Source organism: Diabrotica virgifera, chromosome 4, assembly GCF_917563875.1.
Source record: "Diabrotica virgifera virgifera chromosome 4, PGI_DIABVI_V3a".
Lineage (NCBI taxonomy): Eukaryota > Metazoa > Arthropoda > Insecta > Coleoptera > Chrysomelidae > Diabrotica > Diabrotica virgifera.
Window position 1 is genome coordinate 27,955,414 of NC_065446.1, and position 27,232 is coordinate 27,982,645.

General features: G+C 32.1%; 1 protein-coding gene across 1 annotated transcript; it reads right to left on the bottom strand.

Annotated features, from left to right (window-relative positions):
* On the bottom strand, window positions 1–27,035 carry LOC114349330 (translation initiation factor IF-2, mitochondrial). The gene is made up of 9 exons (XM_028299669.2): window positions 26,742–27,035; window positions 25,403–25,523; window positions 21,587–21,809; window positions 13,763–14,152; window positions 11,980–12,273; window positions 11,555–11,920; window positions 7,344–7,520; window positions 5,380–5,679; window positions 1–232 (listed from the first exon to the last, which is right to left on the bottom strand). The coding sequence occupies exons 1-9, from the start codon at window positions 26,816–26,818 to the stop codon at window positions 63–65; spliced, it is 2,118 nt and encodes a 705-aa protein (XP_028155470.1). The 5' UTR covers window positions 26,819–27,035; the 3' UTR covers window positions 1–62.
* Window positions 27,036–27,232: the final 197 nt, after the last annotated feature.

Below are 27,232 nucleotides of genomic sequence, written 5' to 3' on the forward strand. Positions count from 1 at the left end.
TTATTTTTGGTAACATTTTATTTACAAAAATCATAATTTACTACCTAACTAAAACATTTTTATTAAAATCCTGGATCCCAATCAGTTTTTTGTGGTACTAATTTCTTTTCAAAGCAGACTATTACATCATTTGGTTCAAATATAATTTTAGAAGCAAACTGCAGCCCACACTCTGTATTAGTTTTAATCACATCAACTTCATTCTTTAAATGCCGCATGGAAGATAAGTTACCTGAAATAATAAGTAGTCTTTAATACATACAGGTTTAAGTTATAAATTATATTTTTCTAAAGCTATTTTCTTGTGGCAACTTAATTATAAAAATTTACTATTTTATGCTATAATTCCACAATTTGGGAGAGTGATTTCATCGTTTGAAGCGGTGAAGCTTGAATATTGTGGCCTATTTTCATATCTTTAAAATACTCATAACATATATTATTATAATAAATACTATCGATATTACGAGTGAAAATTGCCAAAAATAGCAAAATTCCAATCAAAAATTAGGTTGGAGAAAATGTAATCTCAAAGTTCAAAATCGATATACGTTAAAAAAATAAAAAAAATCTCGGCTTCCCGTGGAGCAACTTTCTTCATTTTTTTTTTGATCCCAAGTAACTCGAGTAGAGCCATCTAACTAACGCATCATTAAATGTCAAAGTTGCTTTTGTTTTGTTATAATAAATTAATTTGTTTATTATAACAAACATTTTTAATTTGTTTAAATAAAGATTGTTTAAATAATTATACAGCTTTCAAATGAGAATATTTGTGTTTTTAACGTTAAAAGGTACACTTGTAGTAAGTTTATCTAAAAAAAGTCTACAACTGGAAAAAATATGTAGTTTTCTTGTCTTATAATATAATAATAATGCGAGTTTATTTGTAGCAAATAATTGTACATAATAGAAATAAACTTAGTTTTTCACAGAAGTTGTACGTACAACTTGTACGTGAGTGTTAGATTTTGATTATATTAAACAGCACTACTTAATTGATTTTAAAATTTACAAAAAGGAATCAAATATACTCCTTTTCGCTCATCTGTCTCCAAATTTGTGCTCATCTTCTTACTAATTCAGTTACTGTTAAATGTTGTTTATCGGACCTACGAAAATCTCATAAAATTCAAGAAAGGATAGCGAAACATTTCCTATGGGACTCTTCTGGCGGGACTTCGTTTTCTATGGGAATTATCATGACTTTTTGAATGTATTTTATCCATTTTTACAATAATTTTCACAATTTAAACACTTATAAGTAACATTTCAAATAAATCATTTTTGACAAATAAATAAAATTAATCTATTTTTGGCAATTTTCACTCGTAATATAGATAGTTTTTATTATAATAATATATGTTATGAGTATTTTAAAGATATGAAAATTGGTGTGGAGAAAGAGGACAAAAATAAAAAGGTGATGGTTCGAAAATTATGATCCTATTGTTTATATCTTTGCCGTAAATGCCAGTCAACTTTGACCGGTTGTATCTCAGGAACCACTCATCACAATTAAACGTTTTTTTCTTTTAAAAGAAGCGTCCTGCCGCTTTTTTCCAATACCGTTTTCATAATTTAATTTAATTTAAAATTTCTCGAGATATTCTATTTGTTTATAAGCCAAAAAATTGTTTATAATTTTAAAATATTCCTGAAGCCGCTTAAATAGTCCAATTTCAATTCTGTAAAGTACAATTAGTTAGGTATAGTGTCTTTTTATACAAAAATCATAGTTATTCTTATATATCATAATTATTGTGGCTATTATAGCGACCGTAAATTTTTAATTAACAATTGAAGTGTTGCTAAACTGTTCATTAAGTTTCTGGAATTATAATCTATACGAAAAGAGCTTTTATATTACCAAGTTATTTAATTATTGATAAACAATTACTTACCTAAAATTTTAGTTGAAAATTAAAGATTTTGTTGGAAAAACCCGCATTTTCCGGGGAAAATTTTCGTTGAAATAAATCGGGAAAAACACGTCTCTATGCAGAATTTAATTACGGTGAATTTTTATTTGGGTGTTTTTGGTGTAAATTCAAAAACTTTGGAGTTATAGAGCAAAAATTGAAAAAATACGATTTTCGGGCGCCATTTTGTTTATAAAAAAAGTAGCCCACTATCTGCGGACTTTGCATACCTATATTATCCACAGAGAACGACAGTTCTCACCAGTGGCGCACAACACCCCTACAAGCGACACTATATATACACGAAATTTTCGATTTTCTAAACCTGACTGAATTGAAAATTGGGCCAAATCCCATCTTAAAGTTTAGGAAAAGACTCATCCATCCATATGTTACCTCTCCATTTTGGTCCAAGGGTGTGGATTTTACGGCCCTTCCCATTTAAAGCCTGTTTTTCGTTCTCGTCCCCAAAACTCCCAAAAATTTCAAAAATTTAAGCCCGACCTTTGCGGCTTCTGATAGCACAGATCATTACCTTTCCAACGCATGTTTAATTTTGAAAATCGGTTATACCATTCAAAAGTTATCGAGCTCAGAAATATGACTCAATTTTTATTTAAAAAATGGAAAATGTTTGTGGATATGTATGTATGTATGTATGTATGTATGTATGTATGTATGTGTGTGGAAAAGTTACACCGATCAGAATTTTTTTTTCTGTGTTTCAAGAAGTTGTGAGGGCCGATTCATAACCGGTCTAATTTTTGACTTCTGACTACCCGTAAGCCAGCTAGAGGACTAGGTAGATACAAAATAGCATATTTTTTGGGCGTATATATCTTAGGTTCAAGGAAAGACAGGAAAACCGCAAATCCACCAAATCAATAGGGTTGAGTTAAGCTTTCAAGTGGCGCCTAAGAGATCAAGCTGAGACATACACACTGCTCGCCATAGCCAAAAAACTGAAAAATTAAACTTTGAAAATTTTGGTTTTTCGACAATTACTCAAAATTTCAACCTACGAATTGCGCCAATAACTGAGCGTTTGTAGAAGGACTCAGGACGCGTCTAATGGTGTATACCTCATATCTGGGAAAATTCGAATTTTTAAGTTATAGGCTTCATAAGTATAATCAAATCTATTTCTTATGGGAAAAACGGTTTTTCAAGCTCAATAATTCCTGTAATACGTTCAGTTATCATACTCGATCTTGGATGCTGGTCAGATACTACTTGTCAATACGTTTCAAATTCATGTTTAGTGATCAACATCAGGTAAACCGTTCAGAAGTTATAGAGCTCCAAAAGTATAATTAGTCCAGGAACTGAAATTTTTCACTTCGCAATTTTTACAGAATGGATAGATTTGCTTGAAAATTTGACAATAAGTAGTGGATAGTCCAAGGATCAAAATCTATATGATGCCGAAAGACGCTTTTACCATGGGGTGGTTGCCACCTCATCTCGAGGGTGGAAATTTTTTATTATATTTTGACCGCAAATGCTGGTAAAAATATTAATTATAAGCAAAAAATGTTCATTATACATTTTTTTGATAAAATTAATAGTTTTCGATTTATTGGTTATCGAAGCTGTTAGTTTTATATCGAAAAAATTAGCAGAGAACGGCATTTCTCGCCAGTGGCGCAGAAATACACCCCCCTACACGCGACACTATTATATCCACGAAATTTTCAATTTTCTAAATCTGACTGAATTGAAAATTGTGCCAACTCCCATCTTCAAGTTCAGAAAAAGACTCACCCATTCATATGTCAACCATCCATTTTGGTCCAAGGGTGTCGATTTTACGGCCCTTCCTATTTAGGTCTGTTTTTCGTTCTGGCCCCCAAAACTCCCAAAAACTTCAAAAATTTAAGTCCGACCTTTGCGGCTTCTACCAGTACTGATCATTACCTTTCCAGCGCATGTCTAATTTTGAAAATCGGTTATACCATTCAAAAGTTATAGAGCTTAGAAATGTGACTTAATTTTTATTTAAAAAAGGGAAAATGTTTGTGGATATATATGTATGTGTGTTTGAAAGTTAAACCGATTTGATATTTTTCCTCTGTGTTTGAAGAGGGGGTCAGGGCCGATTTAGAACCGGTGTAGTTTGTGACTTTTGACCACCCATAAGCCAGCTATAGGACTTGGTAGGTACAAAACGGCATATGTTTTGGGGGTATATATATTCGGATCAAGAAGAGCCAGGAGAACCGCAAATACATCAAATTAATAGTGTTGACTTAAGCTTTCAAATGGTGTCTAAGCCGTCAGAATCAGACATACACACGGCTCAGTATAGCCGAAAAACTGAAAAACTAAACTTTGAAAATTTTGGTTTTTCGACAATTACTCAACATTTCAACCTACAAATTGCGCCAGTAACTTAGCGTTTATAGAAGTACTCCAGACGAATTTAACGGTGTATACCTCATATCCCGGAAAATTTGAATTTTTTAGGTTATAGGCTTCATAAGTATGATAAAATCTATTTCCTGTGGGAAAAAACGGTTTCTCAAGCTCAATAATTCCTGTAATAGCTTCAATTTTCATACTTGACCTTAGATCCATCAGATACTACTGGTCAATAGAAGTTTTTAAGCTACAAAAGTATAATCCAATTAACGATTATTCCCGAAATGGTTTATGTAGTTGTAGTGGTTACGACGCTAAATTTGATCTGGCAACGGGCAATCCGACTTCATTTACCGGCCATCTCAATTTTTTTTCAATCTATTTCGAATAAAAAAAAATCTAGTGTACATTCGATGGACACTAGATCATTTGGGAGATAATGCAACAAAGGTGACCATTTATAAAGCTTGACGTGTAATAGAGGAACATTGCATTCAACTTCATATATTTAATTTATAAATAACTTTGAAAAACTCCTAATACAAGAATAAAAAACCGCTAAACGCCGTAAAAATGAGTGGCGCATAAAATATTCCAGCTACAAAAGATCTGATATGAATATTACGTGGCGCGAAAATGGATTTTCATTTGATGCAAAACAAAATTCTAGTTTTATTTTAAAAGATTTTTCCATAATATTTGCTAAATTTGAAGTAAACGCGCCACAAAAGAGTTTCAAAATTCAAACTGTATCAAAGTTACTCTTTTGTGGCGCGTTTACTTCAAATTTAGCAAATATTATGGAAAAATCTTTTAAAATAAAACTAGAATTTTGTTTTGCATCAAATGAAAATCCATTTTCGCGCCACGTAATATTCATATCAGATCTTTTGTAGCTGGAATATTTTATGCGCCACTCATTTTTACGGCGTTTAGCGGTTTTTTATTCTTGTTAATATATACAATCATAAGATTCGATTCCAGCAATAAAATTGCTGGTAAATAACTTTTCCTTGTATTTTTCTAATTAACCCAGAGTAAAATGCAACAAATTATATTCAATATTTTTGTAATAAGCGCTGAAATATTTACAAACCTGTGTGGATAACTTCCCCCTGTCTAATAATTTTATACATTCCAATTCGTTTCAACAATCCTTTTTCACATCTACAGCCAGCTACAAGAACCTTTTTACGATCCTGAGTGATTTCGAATACCTGTAGAACAACCGCTTCGCCTAAAATCTCTTCCTCTTCTTTGGGTGGTATTCGGGAATTAAGTTCTTCTTTAACGTCATCTATCAGTTTATATATAACGTTGTGATTTTTTACTCGAACTTTTTCGGAAAGCTTTGATAGATTTGGAGGTAAACTAACGTTGAAAGCGTATATTACACCTATAAGAAAATTATAAATATTAATATTAGAAAAGTTTCTTCCAATACACTTATCGAATACATATGATACTTAGTTGATGCAGGTACTGTCTTTTCTCCCAAATGGCACTCTCAGGCAACCCCAGCTCTGACTAACTCTTCCCAATATATTCGCGCCTCTTATTTATTAGATCGATATCTTTGTATACATTTTACTTTCGTTACTGTGTCAAGTTTATGTAAGATATAATATGTTATTGCTTACTTAGCAGAAACCACCATGTCTTCAAAATACACCTCGTTGTGTGTGCCCTACATTCGCAAGTAAACAACTGTTCATCTGTTTTGTTATTTGACATTCAATAAATAATACCGTAATTAATTATATGGTATTTTAAAGGATTTGTAAACTAAGATTTTGTAAAAACTACTCGTGATATTTTTATCTCTACAGGGCATATAAACAATTATTAACCCGCCGTTACACGCGTCTTCTATTGTGACGTGGTTTGCACGCGTATGAGCGTCGCCCTCACCTACATAAATTCGACTTATTTCGAGGAAGAATGAATGTCAACATGTAAAAATACAAAATGGGTTGTACTCACATATTATATAAAGTCTCGTAAACCAATTTTTTTTTATTAATTTAACAAAACAAAAGTAAAAATAATATAGATCAAAAGCAAGTTTTCTTAATTTTCAATTTCAGCAAGCCACTAAAGAAATTAACGTTCTTTACGCGAATTCATTTTACTAAAACTACAAATTAAAATTAACAACTGTTCTGAAGCTATTTCTTTGTGACATTTATGTAATTAACTATTAATATTTTGTATTTTGATAACGACGTCCGAGGTGGAATTCGAAACGTCAATAAAATCAATTTTTCAAGTTAAATTGTGGCTTATTTCCCAATTAGAATAGGTAAATTTAAAAGTGGGTTCTTCACCAGTGGCGCACCTAGAATTTTCCTCTGGGGGAGGGGGGGGGTTTGCTTGGGCACCGAAAGTTTTTTGTATTATTTGTGAAAGACAAGTTACATTTTCCTACTTTCTTTTATATATATTTCTATATGCTCTGGGTGGGATTTTAACCCCCAAACCCCCCGCTCGGTGTGCCACTGTTCCTAACCTAATCCAAACAATAATATTTTAATTAAACCTACCTAAATATTAAATAAAAACCTAAAAGTTTCTTTGAGATAACAGAAACGCGATTTCACTGTAATTGCACGCGCAGTGAGGAATTCCCTCACTTGAAGAGGGATGTCTCTTCTTTCAACTATCACACAGCACACTGACCGCCTGAAATATTCTATAACTTTTTCATACCCTCTCATGAACCATGCTAAAGGCATTCCTGGGTGCTTAAGGTTATCGTATTAGTTTACACAATTTCATTGGTTATAAACAAATATGGTGAGGGATTCCCTCATAGCGCGTGTAATGGCGGGTTAAAAATCAATAAAAAAAATTGTGGATAAAGGAATTATGCATAAATACTATATTTTTTTAATTTCAATTATTGTAGTTTATCACCCCATTTAGTAGTACATTAATAATTATGGAAAAGAATAATGCATAGCTAAAATTTTTTTAGACTTTTATAAATAATTTCAGTTATCTCAGAACTAACTTTTTGTCACATAACCCCTTCATACACTTATCTTTTCAATGATTTACCTTGAAATGTCTCAGCCAGCTCAATATCTGTTTCGGTTATTTGACCAACTCCATAATGCACTAAATCCATTTTGCAACTTTCGGAATCGTATGTATCTAATACATTCAAAATGGCTTCTAAAGTACCATCGACATCGGCGCGAAGTATGATATTTAAAGAAGGTGTCCCGTCATCATCTGAAAAGTAAAATTGAAATAATAAGTAGTTGAAATTACACACAAGCATACTCATTAATCTAAAAATATACCAGTAGAGAGAACTACAGTAATTTTCTACTCGTGCTGATATTTTTTTGTTTATCCTTGTCTCCTTTTGTGCCCCCTCAAGAAATATTGTTTATTTCAGTTCTTAATTTTTCTTTAAATTCTTAAATAATTTCTGGTTTCGTTTTGTAAATAACATTCATTAGAATGCAAAAAAAATATTCCATATGATTTAGGTCTGGTGATCTCGCTGGCCATTGAATGTATCCATGTCTACCAATCCATTTGTTAGGAAAAATATTCTCGAAATATCTATGAAGAGCTACAGCATAATGAAGGAGAGTAACATCATGTTAAAACCATAAACTTAATAATCACTTTACGCTTCCTAGAACCTACACATAAATAAAAGACTGCATCATGACTTTGCTATGTAATAAAAACTAGTAGAAAAATTAAATAGTTTATGTTTAATCCATTTGCAAAACAAGACAGCTTGATATAGGTTTTTTATGTCTGAATTCTCGATAGTATTCACGTGCTAAATAAAGTATGTTATAAGACAGTTACGTTTGTATGAACTATTATAAATATTATAATTACACTCACTCACTATTATAATTACACTCACACTTAAAAATATTAAAAGACATCAGAGAACTGCTTCATAAGCAAGCTTAAAGAACCCAACGTAAAAGAATGTCTTCAACACGAACTGCTTACGAACTGTAGAGAGCTGAACTTAGACACCAATGACATTGACGAGCACTGGGAGCAATTAAAACATTGCATACTAGAACCTAGTAAAGATATACTAAAGACTTCCACAAGGAGAAAAGAGGAATTGATGAACGATGAGATACTGAATATGATGGAACAACGGAGACAATATAAGAACAAAGATGACAATAAATACAGGGAGATTAACCACGAGATAAGGAAGATGATAAAGCAGACAAAAGAAAAACACTTTGAAGAGAAATGCAAAGAGATCGAGGACCTCCAAAAAAGATACGATCTATTTAACCTACATAAGAAAGTCAAAGAAATGGCTGGACTAAGAAAACAAAATCCCACTGGTGCACTTCTGGATAGACACGGGGTTGCTATAACAGACCGATGAGAAAGTACAACGTTGGGCAGAATACATCGATGAACTGTTCGATGATGAAAGAACTCATAGAACTTACTTCAGGAGAAATAGGTCCAGATATTACAAAGGAAGAAATAATACATGCGTTAAAAACAATGAAGAACAGGAAAAGCCCAGGACCTGACATGCTTCCTATCGACCTTGTAAAAATTATAGATGAGCAGCATATTGATGTTTTAGTGGTACTCTTGAACAACATTTATAGCTCAGGCACATTACCCAAAGAATGGTTGACGTCGATCTTTATTTGCCTCCCTAAAAATAAAAACGCAAGAGAATGCGGCGACTACCGCACCATTAGTTTGATGTCCCATGTGCTAAAGTTGCTACTGAAAGTCATCCATAACCGAATATATCATAAACTGGACATAGACATTAATGATATGCAATTTGGGTTTCGCAAAGGCCTGGCAAGTCGTGAAGCTCTTTTTTCACTTAACACACTTATACAAAGGTGCCTGGACGTCAATCAAGATATATGCGTGTTTTATTGACTATAATAAAGCTTTCGACAAAGTACGACTTGAACAATTAATGCATGTCCTGGAATCAAAGAAGTTGGACTACAATGACCTCAGGATTATATCGAATTTATACTGTAAGCAACGAGCAAAAGTACGTGTTACCGACCAGCTGTCAGAGGAAATTGAAATCAGACGTGGAGTGAGACAGGGATGCGTGTTGTCACCAATTCTTTTTAATGCCTACTCGGAAGAGATCTTGAAAAAAGCTCTTGAGGGTGAAACAGCTGGAATAAAGTAAATGGAGTTCCCATTAACAACATTAGATATGCGGATGACACTGTCATCTTAGCTGAAAATATTGGGGATCTTCAGAGACTGGTGACCAGAATAGCAGAGTTTGGACAAGAATACGGGCTAACAATGAATGTCAAGAAGACAAAGTTTATGAGAATATCGAAAACTCAAAGAAATAACGAAAACCTCTTCATAAACGGATCCAATATCTAACGAGTCGACCAATATGCATATCTTGGAACAATGATCAACTCCACAAGAGATTACTTACAGGAAATCAAAATCAGAATAGAAAAGGCTAGAGCAAATTTTAACAAAATGAGAAAAGCGCTCCGCACAAGAGATTTGAAGTTGGAGCTAAGAGTTAGGTTGGCTAGGTGCTACGTTTTCTCGACTTTGTTTTATGGAATGGAAGCTTGGACCTTGAATGCTGCATCAATGAAAAAACTAAAATCATTCGAGCTAAGGGTGTACAGAAGAATTTTGAAAATATCGTGGACAGAACACGTCAAAAACAAAGTGGTTCTGAGAAAATGAATAAAGAAATGGAAATCCTAAATACCATCAAAACAAAAATTGGAATATCTCGGACATATTACATGTGGAGAGAGATACAGCTTGCTCCAATTGATTATGCAGGGAAAGATTCAAGGAAAGAGAAGCATAGGGAGACGCAGAATATCGTGGCTGCGCAACCTGAGAGAGTGGTACGGATGTACAGCCGGTTCCTAAAAAAACTGATACGACTCTTAGTAAGATTTGATCATGTTGAGCAGTGTATTTGATTGATCTGACATTATATTGATTATGACAGACAAATAACAAAATAAACAAACCACTGATCCATGAAAAAACTAATAAGTATTTTAGAAAAATTTAAACGCAGGATGAAAGATTACATTATTACCGAGGGCGGAAAGCCCCTTAGAATAAACAAGCAGTTTCTATTGAATGAAATATTTGAAATTAAATATCACACTTTTTTTTATTTTCAGCCCTGTAACTTATTAAAATAAATATTATAGAAGTTTTCAGGGACTTTCAGCCCTCGGTAATAATGTAGTCTTTCATTCTGAGTTTAAATTTTTCAAAAATATTTATTAGTTTTCTCAGGATTCGAAAAAAAAATTAATACAATTAAAATACATTGAGAATTTTGACATGCGTCACAATTTTGCATTAACTCAATGTAAAATTCTAAACTGTTGAATTCCAGCTTCCCTAATTATTTGACATCAAAAGACATTAGAAACTATTTGTAGATGATTGAAATCTGTATTGAAAACAACTGTTAAAATTGGTCTACGTAACTAAACATATTCCAAAATTTTGTAAAAATGTAATACATTTCAGTTTTCAGCCCAAACTTAGGCCACACACAATGCAATAATGTTCACATTTTTGAACTGTCAATATTTTTATTTTATCATCTATTGTTTAAAAACAATACAGTTGATAAGATACCCTCAGATGCGGAGAAAGTATTAATAATAAAGATTAATAATAAAGTCTAATAACCGTGGAACAGAATAAGCTATCTGACAAATTTTAACATTTGGTAGTGACATTGACAGTATGTAAATATTAAGTATTTATCCTTCAAAATACACTGCTCAATTTTCTACAAAATACGCGTCAAGAGTCGTATCAGTTTTTTTTGGAACCAGGTGTACATCAAATGAACTTTTTAGAGCAGCCGTCTCTAAAATACGAATAGCTATGATGATTGCCGACCTCCGCCGCGGAGATGCCACTTAAAGAAGAAGATTATAAATATAAAAGTATTTAATCAGTGGACAGCTTCTCCTACACCTATACATATACAATATTTATTCACAGATTTTTCCAAATCAGACTGGAAGTTTAATAGTGTAATGTAAAAACACAGTACAGTTGAACCCGCTTATTAGAATACCGGTTATAGGAATATCCCGCTTTAAGGAATAGAAATTTGAGGTCCTGTAACGTTCTAGTAGCCCCGAATGATCGGTTACTAGAATATCCCGGTTAGAGGAATACTTTTGCTTGGCCCGAAGGCTATTCCAATAAGCTGGCTCGACTGTAAAAGTATAAAGTATATAAAAAAAATGCAATACCTTGAATTTCTGGTTTTCGGGGACCATCTGGTTTTAACTTAAATCTCCCCATTTTTCTCTTCAATTCCAGCTTTTCTTTGTACTCCTTATTATGTTGTTCTTCTTTTAATTGTATTACTTTGCTGCTCTCTTTAGCCTTTTCAGCTTCCTCTTCTGCTTCTCTAAATTTCTGAACTTCTCGCGCCCTTTTCTCAGATTCAACTTGAAGTACTTGCTCACCAGCAGGTGGAAGTTGCCTCCAACCTTCTATTTCTACAGGATATCCTGGTGGTACTTCTTGCAACGATTTACCTTTATCATCTTTAAGAGATCGAACTTTCGCCATCGAAGTACCTGCTACCAATATATCACCTTTTTTTAAGGTACCTAAAATAATATGGAATTAGCAATACAAATCTGACTTAAAAATAATTTTCTCGTCTTACCTCTTTGAACAATAACGGTACACAATTTTCCCCTGTGCTGATGAAGTTTACTTTCTACAACAACAGCTTCAACAGGTCCTGTAGGATCTGCTCCGATTTCTAGTAATTCTGCCTGCAGAACTAACGCTTCTGTTAGTTGTTCTAAGTTTTGTTTTTTTAAAGCTGATATAGGGATTGATTGAACATCACCTCCTAGTTGTTCTACTTGGATACCTGCTTCCACCAGCATTTTTTGTGTTCGAGCTATATCAGCTTTTGGAGCATCTATCTTATTAATTGCAACAAGGATTGGCACTAAAAAGACAACATACTTAACAATAATTTAGTTTATTGAAGTTATACTTCTTTACGCGCGATATGAGGGTGAATTTTAATAGGATTAAAACCTTTGATCCCGGCGCAGTCGCATTACAACTTTGTTCTGATTGGATGTTCAAATGACATGACAAAAATTATCCAATATGGCAGCTGTGGGACTGTGGTTTGGTTATGTATGGTTGTTGCGTTTTAAAATTTGTAGGAAGAGAAACAACAAACAAAAAGTTAGTTAATGGTTATACTGCCTTTTTAAATAGTTTTCATATTATATTTTTGGACTTATTAACATAGAAGAGATGATTGTTGCATGACAATGTGAAAGCCCATCAAACTGTGACTAGTATGAGTGCCGCAAAATTACTGATAAAAAACCTATTAGCTCGCAGGCGTAGAGAATTGTGGATAACAACAATCAACCGGGACGATCTACGATCTCGCTTATTCAAAGCTAAAGAATCTTACACTGGTAAGTGTTTTAAAAATAGTTAATCAAATTTTGTTATGATATTTGAACATAGCCACTTTGCACGATGCAAGTGATTGCGAAATTTATTAGTCGTTATACGGGCTCTGATTGGGTGTTGAAATGATCTGTCAATAATAAATAATTGTTCAATATGAAGGTAAACAAATGTATAATATATTAGTTTTATTGTTGTGAGGACAGAAACAAAAAAGTTTATAATTGTAGTGATTTTTAAATAGTTTTTAAAGCAACAGGTACATAATAATTGTAAATGTATCATAGGTACCTATTTGAACCTACCAAAATACATGGTATGTAATACTTTTATTTACATAATTTGATTACCATCAAAATTTCTATCAATATTCACCTAATATATTGTTTTCTTACTCTATGTTTTATTGTATTTTTTCAATTCTAAATCATTTCAATTCAAAATCAAAATAATTTGATTTACATAATTCAAAAATGTCAAAAGTAATCCGTTTAGTTAGTCGATCTTCGCACATAATGACACACTGTCTCCGTGGCGAAGCGTTTAATGCGAGTGAACCCCAATACAACGCCAATACCATCCGCGCTGGTAAGTTGGTTCGAATCCCAATAGAAACTTTTATTTTTTTATTTTTTTTTATACATTTTATGATTGTAAGTATATTTATTATATCATTTTATTTTCAGAAAATACATATTTAGTTAAAAAAATTTCCGACAATTAATGTTCAAAAATCATTTGTGGCATTTTTAATGTGTTTGTGTGTGTTTTATTCTTTTATTATTTTAATTTTTGGCACTGTTTTAATAAAAATGTTTGAGAAGTAGTAAGTATAAATTAGTTTAATATTTAAATAAAATATAAATAAAAAGTATATTAATTTCGTTTATAATCATATAATCATATAATAGAAGTATAACTTCTTACGTGCGTACAAAGTACACACAAATTCTTTTTTTTTTTTAACAGTTTTTAGTTTAAATTAAATCAACTGCATAACTTACCTCTCGCTTGCCTCGCCATTTTAATGGATTCCAAAGTTTGTTCCATTACCCCGTCATCTGCCGCCACAACTAATACTACCAAATCTGTCAAATTAGCTCCTCTCGATCTCATCGCTGTAAAAGCCGCATGGCCTGGAGTATCTAAAAAAGTGATTCTTGCCCCAGAATCCAGAACCACAGAGAAAGCACCAATATGTTGAGTGATACCTCCAAATTCTTCATCTACAACTCTTGCATTTCTGAGAGCATCGAGTAAAGTCGTTTTCCCGTGATCTATGTGACCCATCACAGTAACAACTGGAGGCCGAGGTCTGAGCTCAGATTTGTTAGGTGGAGGTCTGGGAAAAGCATCCCTCTTAATTACTTCTTCTATCGTGTCTTCCGGTTTGCCTTTAAGATAAAACATCAAATATTAAGTTATTAAAGTATACATACCGGTTGGACCAAAAGTCAGTTAACCGTTTAGTATATTAATAAAAGCCAAACTAACTGAAGTAAAAAAACGTTTATTGTAAATAAGTAGGTACAAAGAAGTGCATGCTCTACATTTTATGTTCAAAATGTAAACCACCTTCATCAATACATTTTTGGCAACGCTTATACACAGTGAAACAAGTCTTTCTACAGACTTCCAAATTGGCATGGAGAACTTCAAATTGGCAAAAACTTTATCTTTAAGTACTCCCCACAAAGCAAAATCACAGAGCGTCAAATGTGGCGAACGCGCGGGCCATTCAATTGTGTCTCTTCTCCCTATCCAATCACTAAACTGGTCATTTAGAAACTCACGAACTTGCAATCCGTAATAAGGCGGTGCACCGTCTTGCTGAAAATATTTAATACCTTGCAACTGTGGATTATTTCCAAGGCCCTTCACAAAGCATGATATATTTTCTTAGAGACGCCGCAAACTTGCGCGTGACTTTTTTTGATAATGTTAACTGACTTTTGGTCCACCCGGTATATAAAAATTCTCAACACATAAAAAGGAAGAAGTATGGATTAAAGTTGAACTTGACTCAGCGATTTGAACAATCTTAATACTAAATGGACTATTCCTTCTATACCTTCACAACACAGAACACTGCAATCAATGTACAAAGGTTGTAATAATAAAAAAATGACGTTGGTTAGTATGACATATTCATAAAACGAATGTGGGGGTTTTTGATGACTCTTTAGAACGGGCTGTTGCAGAATTTTTGAATCGATTGGTCACGTTATACTGAATTTTATAAACACTTCTCTAATGACAGGTAGAATTCCTACACTTTTGAAAGTGAGTACAATTGTTCATATTCAGAAGATTTTGAATACAAATAAAGCTAGTGAATTTAGGCCCATTAACACATTACCCCCAATTGAAAAAATATTAGAGATAGCACTGATAGTAGTTTATGACCAACTACTAGAACACGTGGGAAAAAATTCAATTTTAATAAATAATCAGTCCGGTTTTCGACAGAAACATTCATGTGAGTCAGCTTTACAATTGACTCTCTGTAAACTTAAAAACGATATTGATAAAAACCGATACGTAGTAGGTGTTTTTCTTGATTTTAAAAGAGCCTTTGAAACCATTGATCGCCAAATACTCCTAACAAAACTACAAAATTATGGGTTTGTAGGTAAAGTACACAAATGGATAAGTGATTATCTTAGTGATAGGAAGCAGATAGTACGTTTTGATGGGGCATTATCCTCTAAACATTATATCAATGTTGGGGTACCACAAGGCAGCGTATTGGGGCCTCTCTTATTTATATTGTATCTAAATGACATAGACCTATATGTAGAAAGTGAATTTATTAATCTTTTTGCGGATGATACTTTTGTAGCTTGTAGTGATACTAACCTTGAAGTAGCGATTCAAAAAATGAATAATACATTAGAAAAAATGGCTAAATACTTGGCATCAAATAAATTAAAATTAAATATTTCCAAAACTAAAGCAATGATCTTTACAACAAAACACAAATATAGCCAATTAAATACCGATAACATTCTGCTACAAGTAAAAAATGAAAAGATTGATATTGTAAGATTTGGGGTTTCAAATTGATAGTTGTTTGAATTTTGATCATCATTTTGATTATATTGTCCGTAAAATAACGAAAAAACTATATTTTTTTAGCCGAATATCACAAAATATATCGACTCAAGCTAAAATTACAGTTTTTAATTCAATTATTAAGCCACATTTTGAGTACTGCGCAACTATATTGTATATGTTTAATTTAAATAAACTCAATCAACTAAATACAAAAACTACAAAATCGTGGCATGAGAATTATATTGAAAATTTTTTGCTCAATTAGAAATCCAATGAAATCAATTAATTTGTGGTCATTTGATTGAATACAACCAATAAAACCAACATTATACTGAAAACAGATCCCATGGGCTGTTTTCACTCAATCATGTAGCTATGGATACCTACATTTCGTTTCATTTCGATTTTGACATTTCAAATATTCAATATTTCAAAATGTCACGATTTGGTTGTAATACTGATGAGAATATTAATGAAATTATCGAATCAAATATACCAAAGAATACTGTTTACAGTAAAAAATTTGTATGGAAAGCGTTTATGGGCTTTTGCAATGATAGAAAATATGAATTAGATGGAAATCGGACGGTGGAAGAATTGAAAAAAGAAGAAAAAACAACATAATAAAATTATTAACAGCATGCGTAGTGGAAATACATCTTCATCAGTTATAGAAACTAACATGTCTGGATCTTCATTAAATTTTTCTAATTGTTCCTTTGTTAATTGCACATTTAAATAAATTGTTTCTGCTCTGTATTTTTTTTTTTTCATAACCAGCAAAAAATTTTCTATCCGAATAACCCTCGAACATTGATAAATGCTCAAAAATTTTTTAACAACTTTCTCAAGCTTGTTGCTTACAGGCAACAAGCTTTCGAAATCTGTTATAAAATTTTTTCGAACAATTATCAATGTCCTTGGGTTATTACTACTGAAAACAAATCGACTTACACCTTTATCATATATGCTACAGGTTTTAAGTTGGTTCACAATTGAAGAGAAACTGTATTATTATACAATGATTTTGGTTTATAAAATACTTAATAATGTAGCTCCAGATTACTTTAAGCAGTTTATAGTGTACAATAAAAATGTGCATGATTATTCTACAAGAAATATGGGGAATATTTACATAGCAAAAACAAATTATAGAATGACGAGGAATTCATTAGTATTCAGGGGTTTTAATGAGTTTAACGCTCTACCAGGTGAATTAAAAAATACGATGTCACTAAAATCTTTTAAAGCCAAACTTAAGCTGTATATTAGAAACAAGTGATGTAATACTTTATTATGTTAATTTTATGGGTGGGTATTGTATGGTATGTTGTAAAATTTATTTAAAGTTTGTTTCAATTTCATTTGATGTTGCTTAATTATATTCGATTTTGTAAATGATTTGTAATATCTATTCTCTACATTGATTGTATATTAGGGTAACCTATTTAAATGAATAAATATCTATCTATCTATCTATGGTTTCTATGAATTTACATTTTACATCTAATCATGATAAGTTTCTGTTTGCGAATCCTTCCTATGGCTATTGGTTTTTGCTTGTGGTTAGCTTGAGTACTTCAGTTACTGTGACCTACTGTCTACCCTGATTCTAAAGACAGTACTTACATAAAATTGTTGAGATTGACAAGTCATAAAAAAAAGATAAGATCGAAATTATGAAGATGACTATAGGCTATTGATTATGTTCAAAATAAGAGAGCTAAAAGGAACTACAACGTTAACGGGATTTTATTGTCTCATATAGTCAATGGACCTCTAAATTTGAAAAAACCGAGGAGTGCTACCATTTAAATGGGTGCGTTTTTGAGAAATGTGTGAATTAGTCCCTAGGCACAGGGTGAATTAGGGTGAGTGCTATGCACTTTTGGTACAAAGACGTCTACAGGAAAATTGTTCCAGGTTAAATTTATTATCGAAATATTACATTTTAAAGTCAAAAATATTTTTATTTACAAAAATATATTCAAAAGAAAAGCAAAAAAACAACACGAAAGAAAGCAATTTTGTTTTTTGCCCCATAACTTTTTTCCACAGGGATATAGGTATAGACATTGATTCGGCAGAAATTAACTTACATTCTTTCTCTTTAAAATGACGTTTAGTAGAAGTCTCTAGGATTTATATTTTCCGAAATAGGTTTTTTCAAAATGTCCCGCTCACAGCATTTTTGGACCATTTTCCCCATTATTTCGCAAACATTGTTCTGTAACTTTTTTTACGCATCTCTAGGTATATGCAATGGTACATCTATTAGAAAGAGGTGTCAATTACCTTTAAAATGGTCTATTGTATAAGGTTGCTTGACTATTTTGAAGCAAGTTCTGCTTTTTCAAGGTCTCATACTTTTAATGATTTTTGATATTTTTTATGATTATTTTTTAAATGTCTCATTTTGACTTTTTTTCTTGTACATTTAGGGATATACATTGTATAATAGAAAACAGCATATTTTCTTGACTTTAAAATGGTGTATTCCAAAAAAATCTAGGACTATTTTTAAACAAGATATCCGTAGGATATCCAAGAGTATCCGTAATTTGAAAAAAATTTAAAATTTTTTAGTTTTTTTTTTAATTAGAAGAATATAATTGCAAGCAAATAATTTTTCTTAATAACACTTTTCGATATTGTGAAATATAAAGGTACTTTACTCCTGAGCAAATTCATATTTTTAATACCTCGTACACTATTAATAAAATTTTATATCTGATCATCGTATTTTAGGTTTCAGACTAGGCAGGGCATTTTATAAAGAAAAACTTTTTTTCATAAAATTAATACTAAAAAAGTTTTCCATATGGTTCCAACTATTGTTGCAGCATATCTTGTTTAAAAATAGTCCTAGAATTTTTTACAGTACACAATTTTAAAGTAAAGAAAATGAGCTTTCCTTTTTATTAAACAATGCATGTACCCAAACATACAAAATATATCAAAAATCATTAAAAGGATAAGATTTTGAAAAACCATATTTTGCTTAAATATAGCCATACGGCCTTCTTCGATAGAATATTTTAAAGGTAATTGACTTCTCTTTCTACTAAATGTACCATTGCGTATACCTAGAAATGCGTAGAAAAAGAAGTTACAGAACAATGCGAAGTAACAAGGAAAATATCCCAAAATCGCTGTGAGTGGCGAAATTTGAAAAATCATATTTTGGAAATTGTAACTCACAGTGACTTCTACTAAACGCCATTTTAAAGAGGAAGGATGGAAGTTTTTTTCTGTGAAGAAATGCCTATACCTATATCCCCGTGGAAAAAAGTTATGGGGCAAAAAACAAAATTTCTATCTTTCATGTTTTTTTTTGCTGTTCTTTTGGATATATTTTTGTAAAAAAAACAAGTTTTTGACTTTAAAATGTGATATTTCGATAGTAAATTTAACCTGGAATAATTTTCCTATAGACGTGTTTGCATCAAATGTGCATAGAACTCACCCTAATTCGCCTTGTGCCTAGGGACAATTCACCCCTTTCTCAAAAACGCACAAATTTAAATGGTAGCACTCCGCGGTTTTTTCAAATATAGAGGTCCCTTGACTATATGAAACAATAAAACCCTGTTAACGTTGTAGTTCCTTTCTAAAATACATCATCAATAGCCTACTAGTTGACTGGTTGAATACTGTTTAGTTTGGATTCTTGAATAAGTAAAGTTATTGTTTATTATGATATATTTATTCTAGTTTTAACACACATGTAACATTATTAGTTCTCCGGTTTGGCTGCCCTTCTAATATCCAACAGCCCCTCTATGGTTGGCAACCATAGATACTGTTACGTTGGGATGTCCGTGAGTTACTTTACGCAAAGATCCCTAGGTTCGCAAATAAATTATAGAAAATAACTTTCGATTACAGAAAATTACCCCTATTAAACATACGCAAGTGTTGTTTAAAACAAAGTTTGTATTTAATACCTAATTTAATACCTCCCGTATTATTTATGGAAACTAATTGTATATCTAAGGATCAGTCAACGACCAATAAGAGAACAATTTCGGAAATTAATACTACTCCATCTCCCACTGAAGAATTAAATAAAGAATTTAAAATACCAACACAAACCAAAAAGAAACAAAAAAAGCAAACTGAAGCTACCACATCAATTCAAGAAATGATGATGCCAACAAAAACAATATTTCACGACATGTCAAATAATTTTAACTAAACATATGAAGAAACTGTTGACTTTTTTGAAAATTGTAGGTACTAAGTCGACTGATCCCTTGAGTTTACTACAAACATACACAACGGATATAGGCAACTTTACTGGCATGATAACAACAATTAAGCCATATCTTACAGAAAAAAGCATGAAAACCAAATGCACTAAATTATAACAAAATCCACAAAATTTTAGTCGATGCCGATAATCAAGAAAGTGATGGTACAACAAATTCAACTCACGAAATAAACTAAAATCTTCGATCCGATTCTTCAATGGAATGTTAACGGTTTCTAACTCCCTTTAGGAAGATATCTCTCTCCTTAATATTTAATTCCCAAAATATTTTGATAAGACAAACACAGCTACTTCTCCCTGGACCTTTCGTCGTACAATATGTGATCTAACTTTTTCTGAATACAATAAGCTTGATACGACACATGCAACAATTATTCAATCGTTTCTCAACATACTTGCTTATTTCCCAGATCATTGTCATATTTATACAGATTCATCCAAAATTATTGATGGTGTGGGATCAGCAGTTATAGATTCGTACACTATATTACAATTTAAATTGTCTTCCACTTGCAGTATTTACTCTGGAGAACTATATTGAATTATGCAAGCCCGCATTCATATTCGTACTCAAAAATTTCCAAAATCTGTCATAATTACCGATTCTCTCAGGGCATTACATACGATAGAACAGTTATATCTAAGTATTCCTGTAGGCATTAATAAAAGAACAATTACATTTCCTAAAGAACACGAGGCAGCAAATAGACTTTATATGGGTTCCATCACACATTGGACTTCAAGGAAACGAAAAAGCAGTCTTTCATACCAGAGAAGCCATACACAGTGCATTTTCAGTGTTAGTGAACTTAGTGTCTGTTTTCGACAATAAATCGTTCAAAAGAAAAGTGATACACAAATAGGAAAACTCTCAATACCTAACAGTATAAAAGCAGTCTTAAGACCACACTGTAAGCTTACAAATTATTTGAAAAACATTAATGATTTAAACAACCTGTAACCATTGTTAACATTTTGTAGATCCCATTTCTAACTTGTAAATTATGATATTGTTACTTAACTGTGAACATAATATAATATGTAATAATCAAAAATACTATGTATTAGGTTTAAGTAACCATGTATTAATTGTTCAATAAATGCTGTTCAATAAATAAAAAAAGTGTGTGTTTCAATCTTATCCGATGGACGTGATCATCTATCACATATATCTACACAATCCTTAAAACTGTAATTAATATACCTAATATGTTCCCTACATTATTATCCTAAAAGGTTTTAATTTCAAGTGGGCTAGGCAAGCTCACCATCCCTCTTGTCACCACAGAGCGACGAAAAACATATGGCACGCCGTAGGTATATGTTAAATCAGAGTTTTTTAAACACGGACACTGCCACATGTAGAAATATGTTTATTGACTCGACAGATACACTAACACAACAAATACTAAAGACAGACTTTTCAAAATTTAATATGTTAGAACTAATAGTAAACAAGACACACTATTACTAATAGCAAAAAAACCTTAAAACTTACCAATGATCCTCATCCTCCTTCCACTTCTAGTGATACCTTGTTGGAGCAATTTTATATCAGTTATGGATATTTTTGGATTATTAAATTGGTTAAGAAATATGTCATATACATATCTTATGTCTTGATTCATAACCTTTGCTAATTCTTCCAGTGTAATGTTCCTCCATACATCAATAACTTCACCTTTTGCTTTTGGAGAATACTCTATTATTCTTGTAGATTTCTAAAAATATATACATACATGCTAAAAACAAAAAGGCCTTCTGTATGTTTCTCTTGAAGTTTTTAGATTCATATTGTTCTTAAGTTTTTTTGAAGTATATTTCACAAAGTGGCTGTTTTAGATTATTACAGCTAGACATTCTACAGCCAATAGTCCACTTTACTGCATAGCATAAAAAGTACGAAAGTAAATTGCTCTATAGTTGATTTTTTAACCAAGAGGAGTAAACTAAAAAGACAGATTCACACCCAAGAAAGTTACTAGAAAAGTCACCAATGCGATGATAATCCATACATATTATATTATACTAACACATCGCTAAAGAGTTCTAAAAACATCTGTTTTTATATAAATGTAGACTAAAAATCTAAAAATTAAAGGAATAATGCAGAAAACACAAAAAAGCGCCGATATACTTAATTAACCTATAAAATGATAGAAGTGCCAAAATTTCATAAATGTCAAAAAAAACAAACAATAGTAATGAAAATATGAAACAAGTAATTTCTAAATTGAATTAAAACAATCGTTTTTGATATAGTTTATGTCTACTGGAAATGTTTTATTTATTTATTTTATTTAGCAACGGGCAAGCCCAGTTACAATTAATGTAAAAAGGGGTGACACACACGCGAGTAAGTACGCGAACTTATGTCTCGACGACCTTTTTCGCGCGTGTGTCACCGCAAGGACGCGTACTTTAAGTCCGCCGAGTAAGTACGTCGTCGATCCAACAAGTTTGAAATCTTACTCGTAGCCTGTACGTGTATCACTGCGTCGAGGCGCGAGCCAATATTTTATTGCGTTTAAGTTACACCTATATTTTCACTAATTAAGCAAATTGCCTATAAATAATTGAATCGTTTATTGTTGAAAGGAGACAAGTTACATTTTATAAGTTTTTAGAAAACCGTAAAAAAACTATTTTAAGCTATTATACTAAATTATTTTAGATTATTTGTTTTTGAGTAAACCTACTTATTTATAGGCCTACCTATTTATAGGCCTACCTTGTTTTAAATTATAATAGATCAAAAACAAGTGATATATTTCACATCATAATTTTGACAGCATATATTTGACACTTACAAAAAATGAATGAATAAATGAATGACAGTGGTCTATTAGGACAATTTTTTTTTTAAATAAAACGATATTTTTTGTAAAATATAATGTAAAATGTAAGTGTTCATTTTAATGAAACGTAGGTACTGAAAATACCGACAATATACCTAAGTCTGCCGTGTGTCACCGACGGCGAGCCGAGTAAGTCCGCGATCTTTAAACCCGCGTACTTAAAGTTTGCGTGTGTGTCACCCCTTTTAAACTATAAATTCAAAAAAAAACTATATCTATGGTTACAATACAAAAAGTAAATCTGTATTATTATACAATACAATAAAAAAAGTTATCTATATCCATTACTCAAGCCAAGAGTACACAAAACCTGATGCAGGAATGAGTCGAAGGTTGCAAAGAAATCTATGTTATCATATTGATTTTCTAGTCTGGCAGTTCTTGATATGAAGTTGTTAAGTCCATAGTTGGTGTGTATAGGGTAATGAAAACTAGCTATAGATCTGGTAGGTCTAGATGGAACATGTATATTAATTTTATTGAGCAAAGAAGCAGCAGCTCTACCATGTAGAATATTGTAAAAAGTAATAAGATCTCTCTTCTTATGACGTATAGAAATGGGTGGCATATTTACTATAGCAAGTAAATCGGCATCATTGTAGTTGTTCAAAATGTTCAATTTTGAAAGCCATCTGTTTTAGAAATTTATGTTCAACATGACACAAGGTCTCAATATGCACACCAAATGTGACCATACACAGGACGCATGCTCAAGATGGGGACGGACAAGAGAGCAATAAAGAGTTTTTAAAGCAGTTATCCCAGTAAAATCCTATAGAGTTGCATCCAAAAGTTGTAGAGTTGCATCCAAAGTGACACCTAGATCCTTGATGAAAGGTACATTATCAAGGCAATGCTGGCCGATCTTGTATTCAAATTTGATTGGGTATCTGGACTGAGATAACGCGATAGCTTTACATTTAGATGAATTTAGACTCATCCTATTTCTTGTATACCAATCCAACAAGTTGATTAGCTCATATTGAAGTTTATCACAGTCATTGATAGATTTAATCAGACTGCTCAACTTTAAGTCATCAGCAAACAGCAAAAAAAGGAAAGAGGAGAAACATCCGTGAATATCGTTTATAAAAACGTTAAACAGAAGAGGCCCAACATGTGAGCCTAGAGGAACTCCTGAAGGAACAAGAATTGTTTTGGAAAGAAAAGTACCAATTTTTACTGTCTGTCTATGATTAGACAAGTAGCTGCTAAACCAAGAAATCATTGGTTCATCAACACCAATCATTCTGAACTTATGGACCAACATGGAGACACCCTGTCGAACGCCCTGGAGAAATCAATGTAAATTGTATCAACTTGATACCCCTTCTCCAGGGAGTCAAACAAAAAATCTACATAGGTTAATAGGTTCAGCTCAGTAGATTTATGGGGTCTAAACCCAAAGTGTTGATCAATAAGTTTAGTCGAGTAAAGGAGTTAAAAAGTCACAAACCAGACTCTCAAACACTTTTGGTATCACACATAGGACGCTAATAGGACGATAATTATTTACAAGAGATATATCCCCATCTTTAAATATAGGCTTAAGAAAACTTTCTTTCCAGTAATCTGGAAAAACACCAGTTTGAAGGGAACACTTAAATATGTGATACAATGGCCTGGAAAGTGGAAAGGTTAAAACTGCATTTCTTTAAAAACAAAGGAGGTATACTGTCAATGTCTGGGCCCTTATTGATATCAAGAGAAGAGAGCTTGGTGTATATTTCTGATATTACAATTTTATGTTTAGGGATATGAGTATGGACACATTGAGATTACTCTGAGAATAAACTGTGGAAAAATAATCAGCAAACAAATTTGCAATATCTTTGCCTGAGCTACAAGATTTGTCAAGATATTTAAGTCCATTAGGAAAATCACTATTTTTTCTTTTATTGTTAACAAAAGACCAGAATTTCTTGATATTTGCAGATATAGCTGTTTCAGTAGACTGAATATAGTGTGAATAGCATTCCTGAGTCAGATCCTTGCACAAGTGTCTAACCCTAGAAAACTCCCAATAGTTATTCAAAGAGCCAGTTGACTTATCTGGTTCACTGGCGAAAAAAAATGCTGGAGAAAAAAATACAATTTGTGAAAATCAATTGAAAATCATATGGTAGGAATCTATGTTACAGAGACATGAGATTTTTAAATAACTCTGATGTAGACTTATTTAACATCAGTTTGAATCAACTTAAGAGGTCTTTTGCAAGGTGAAATATGTATCATGTAATAGATTTATCTAGTTGTGAAGTTTGTAGTGGATAATGTATATTTGTAGTTTACTTAAATACCTGTTATGTTTTTAGGTTTACTGTTTTATATTTAGTTGTAAATTCAAAAGTTTACTATTTCTGCCTAGATTTATGAAACCCAACTTTTTCGTTATTGCATTTTACTATTATTGGGGTTATTCTGTTAATAAATAAATAAATAAATCTTATACTTACACGTTCTTCTGCAGTTTTTCGTCTTTTAGAGTTAACAAATGAAGTATGAATACTGCTTGGATAGATGCATTGAACCAATCTCGCTTTATGTCTAGTTTTTCTATATATGACTGATGATATCCTAGAATTATATTAAGGTAATTAATTCTGGAGTATTTAATATTGTAAATTGTATATCCATTCAAATGGGACATCACTGTATCAGTGTATCACTTTAGTAATTATATGAGGATGTAATTAAAAAAGTAAATGAAAAGTGGATACAAGAAATTTGTTTGTTTAACACGTTGATGAACAGAACATCTAATTTCCATTGATGTAATGTGACACAACGGCTATAGATGTTGCATTTTTCTCTATTCTACTTTGCAAAATACATATAGTGTCACAACACTTGTTTATACATTTGACGCACTGTCCATCAACATGTTAACAGACATTTATTTACTTAGAAAGCTCAACAGGCCTTGAAGGCCTAGCGCTGAAAAGTTTAATTTTTCATTATTATTACTATTGACATTTATATATAAAATACACTTAATATTTCTTTGATTCTTTCCATTCATTTCTTAACCACTTCCTTCCATTGTTCCAATTCTCAATCTTAAGGCAGGTTTACATGTATCCAGTAACTGGCGCCGATCGCACTGACACGACAGCGCTGGCATGGTAGTGGCATGATGTAAATACTTTTTTGCACCAGTCCAGCTCTGTCTGCCAGCACGTTTCTCGAATAGAAAGTTGGTCTATTTTTCATACCAGTGGCCCTCTTCTGTGTCCCCTAACACCGCGCCAGTGGTTGTAAACACATTTAAACACAGCATTCTAGTCACTGGCATACCTGTGAAGTTTGAGAGGCAGTGTTTAGACTTTTAATAAGAGTGTCAGTGAGACTGGCGCCAGCTACTGGATACATGTAAATGTACCTGTCCAGAGCTGTCCTAGTCAAGCACTGGCATGTCAGTAAGACTGGCCCCAGTTACTGGATATGTGTAAATGTACCATTACTTTTTTGTAAGTCTTTATATACATTGCCCTTCCTTTGATTTCCGTCCTTATTTTTGGTTATATCTTTCTTGTCTCTTTTATAAGTTTTTCCATAAAGTTTTAACTTAAATGTGATACCTGCAAGGCACTGTCAGATACCTGCCATCACAATTTGAAAACAGGGATCAAGCTTTATATGAATGTATTTTTTTTAGACGCTTGTTAGAAAATACGTGCAGATAGTATTTACAATTATGATGTATATCTTGTTGTTATGAAGATATTAGTATTAAAAAGTAAATAATATAAAAATGCAGTTTTAAAGGAATTTGTTTCTCATTAAAATACATACCATCTGCATGTCACATTCATTTGATTGGAATTTCTTACACTGCTACATAAAAGGTTTTGTAATAATAAACAAGCCATGAAAATTAAACTTAAAAAAATTTAAATTTTTTAAGGTTATCTAATGTCTTAGTTATAGGTTATAAATGTTTTGATTTCTTCTTTTTTTGGGCTATATATGTTTTGTCTACTGGCATCTTTTTTCTATAAGCCATATTCTGGTTAAAAATTCTGTTTATTTCAGTTTGTTTTCTCCAAATTTTTACCAATATTGTTTCATGTTTCTTGACTATATAAGATATATTATTAATAATTTAGTATAATTGATATTAAAATGAAATATTTATGCTTGTCTACATTTTTGAAACGCTGTGTCTAGGTACACGTTAACGTGTACGCAAATAAAAAAGTTAGGTACACGCGAATCAAGCAAGTGACGTCATTATTTAGCGTGCGCAGTGACTGTATATTTTGGTACACGCTATTTTGATGTGT

What these genes read in the sequence shown, in the direction of transcription:
- LOC114349330 (XM_028299669.2), bottom strand. Translation starts at nt 26,818, where the DNA reads ATGGCTTGTTTATTATTACAAAACCTTTTATGTAGCAGTGTAAGAAAT. An exon ending in AAGGAGGATGAGGATCATTG is followed by an intron (nt 14,153 to 21,586) that starts GTAAGTTTTAAG and finishes TTTATCTTAAAG; the next exon opens with GCAAACCGGAAGACACGATA. An exon ending in GCTGGCTGAGACATTTCAAG is followed by an intron (nt 5,680 to 7,343) that starts GTAAATCATTGA and finishes ATTTTCTTATAG; the next exon opens with GTGTAATATACGCTTTCAAC.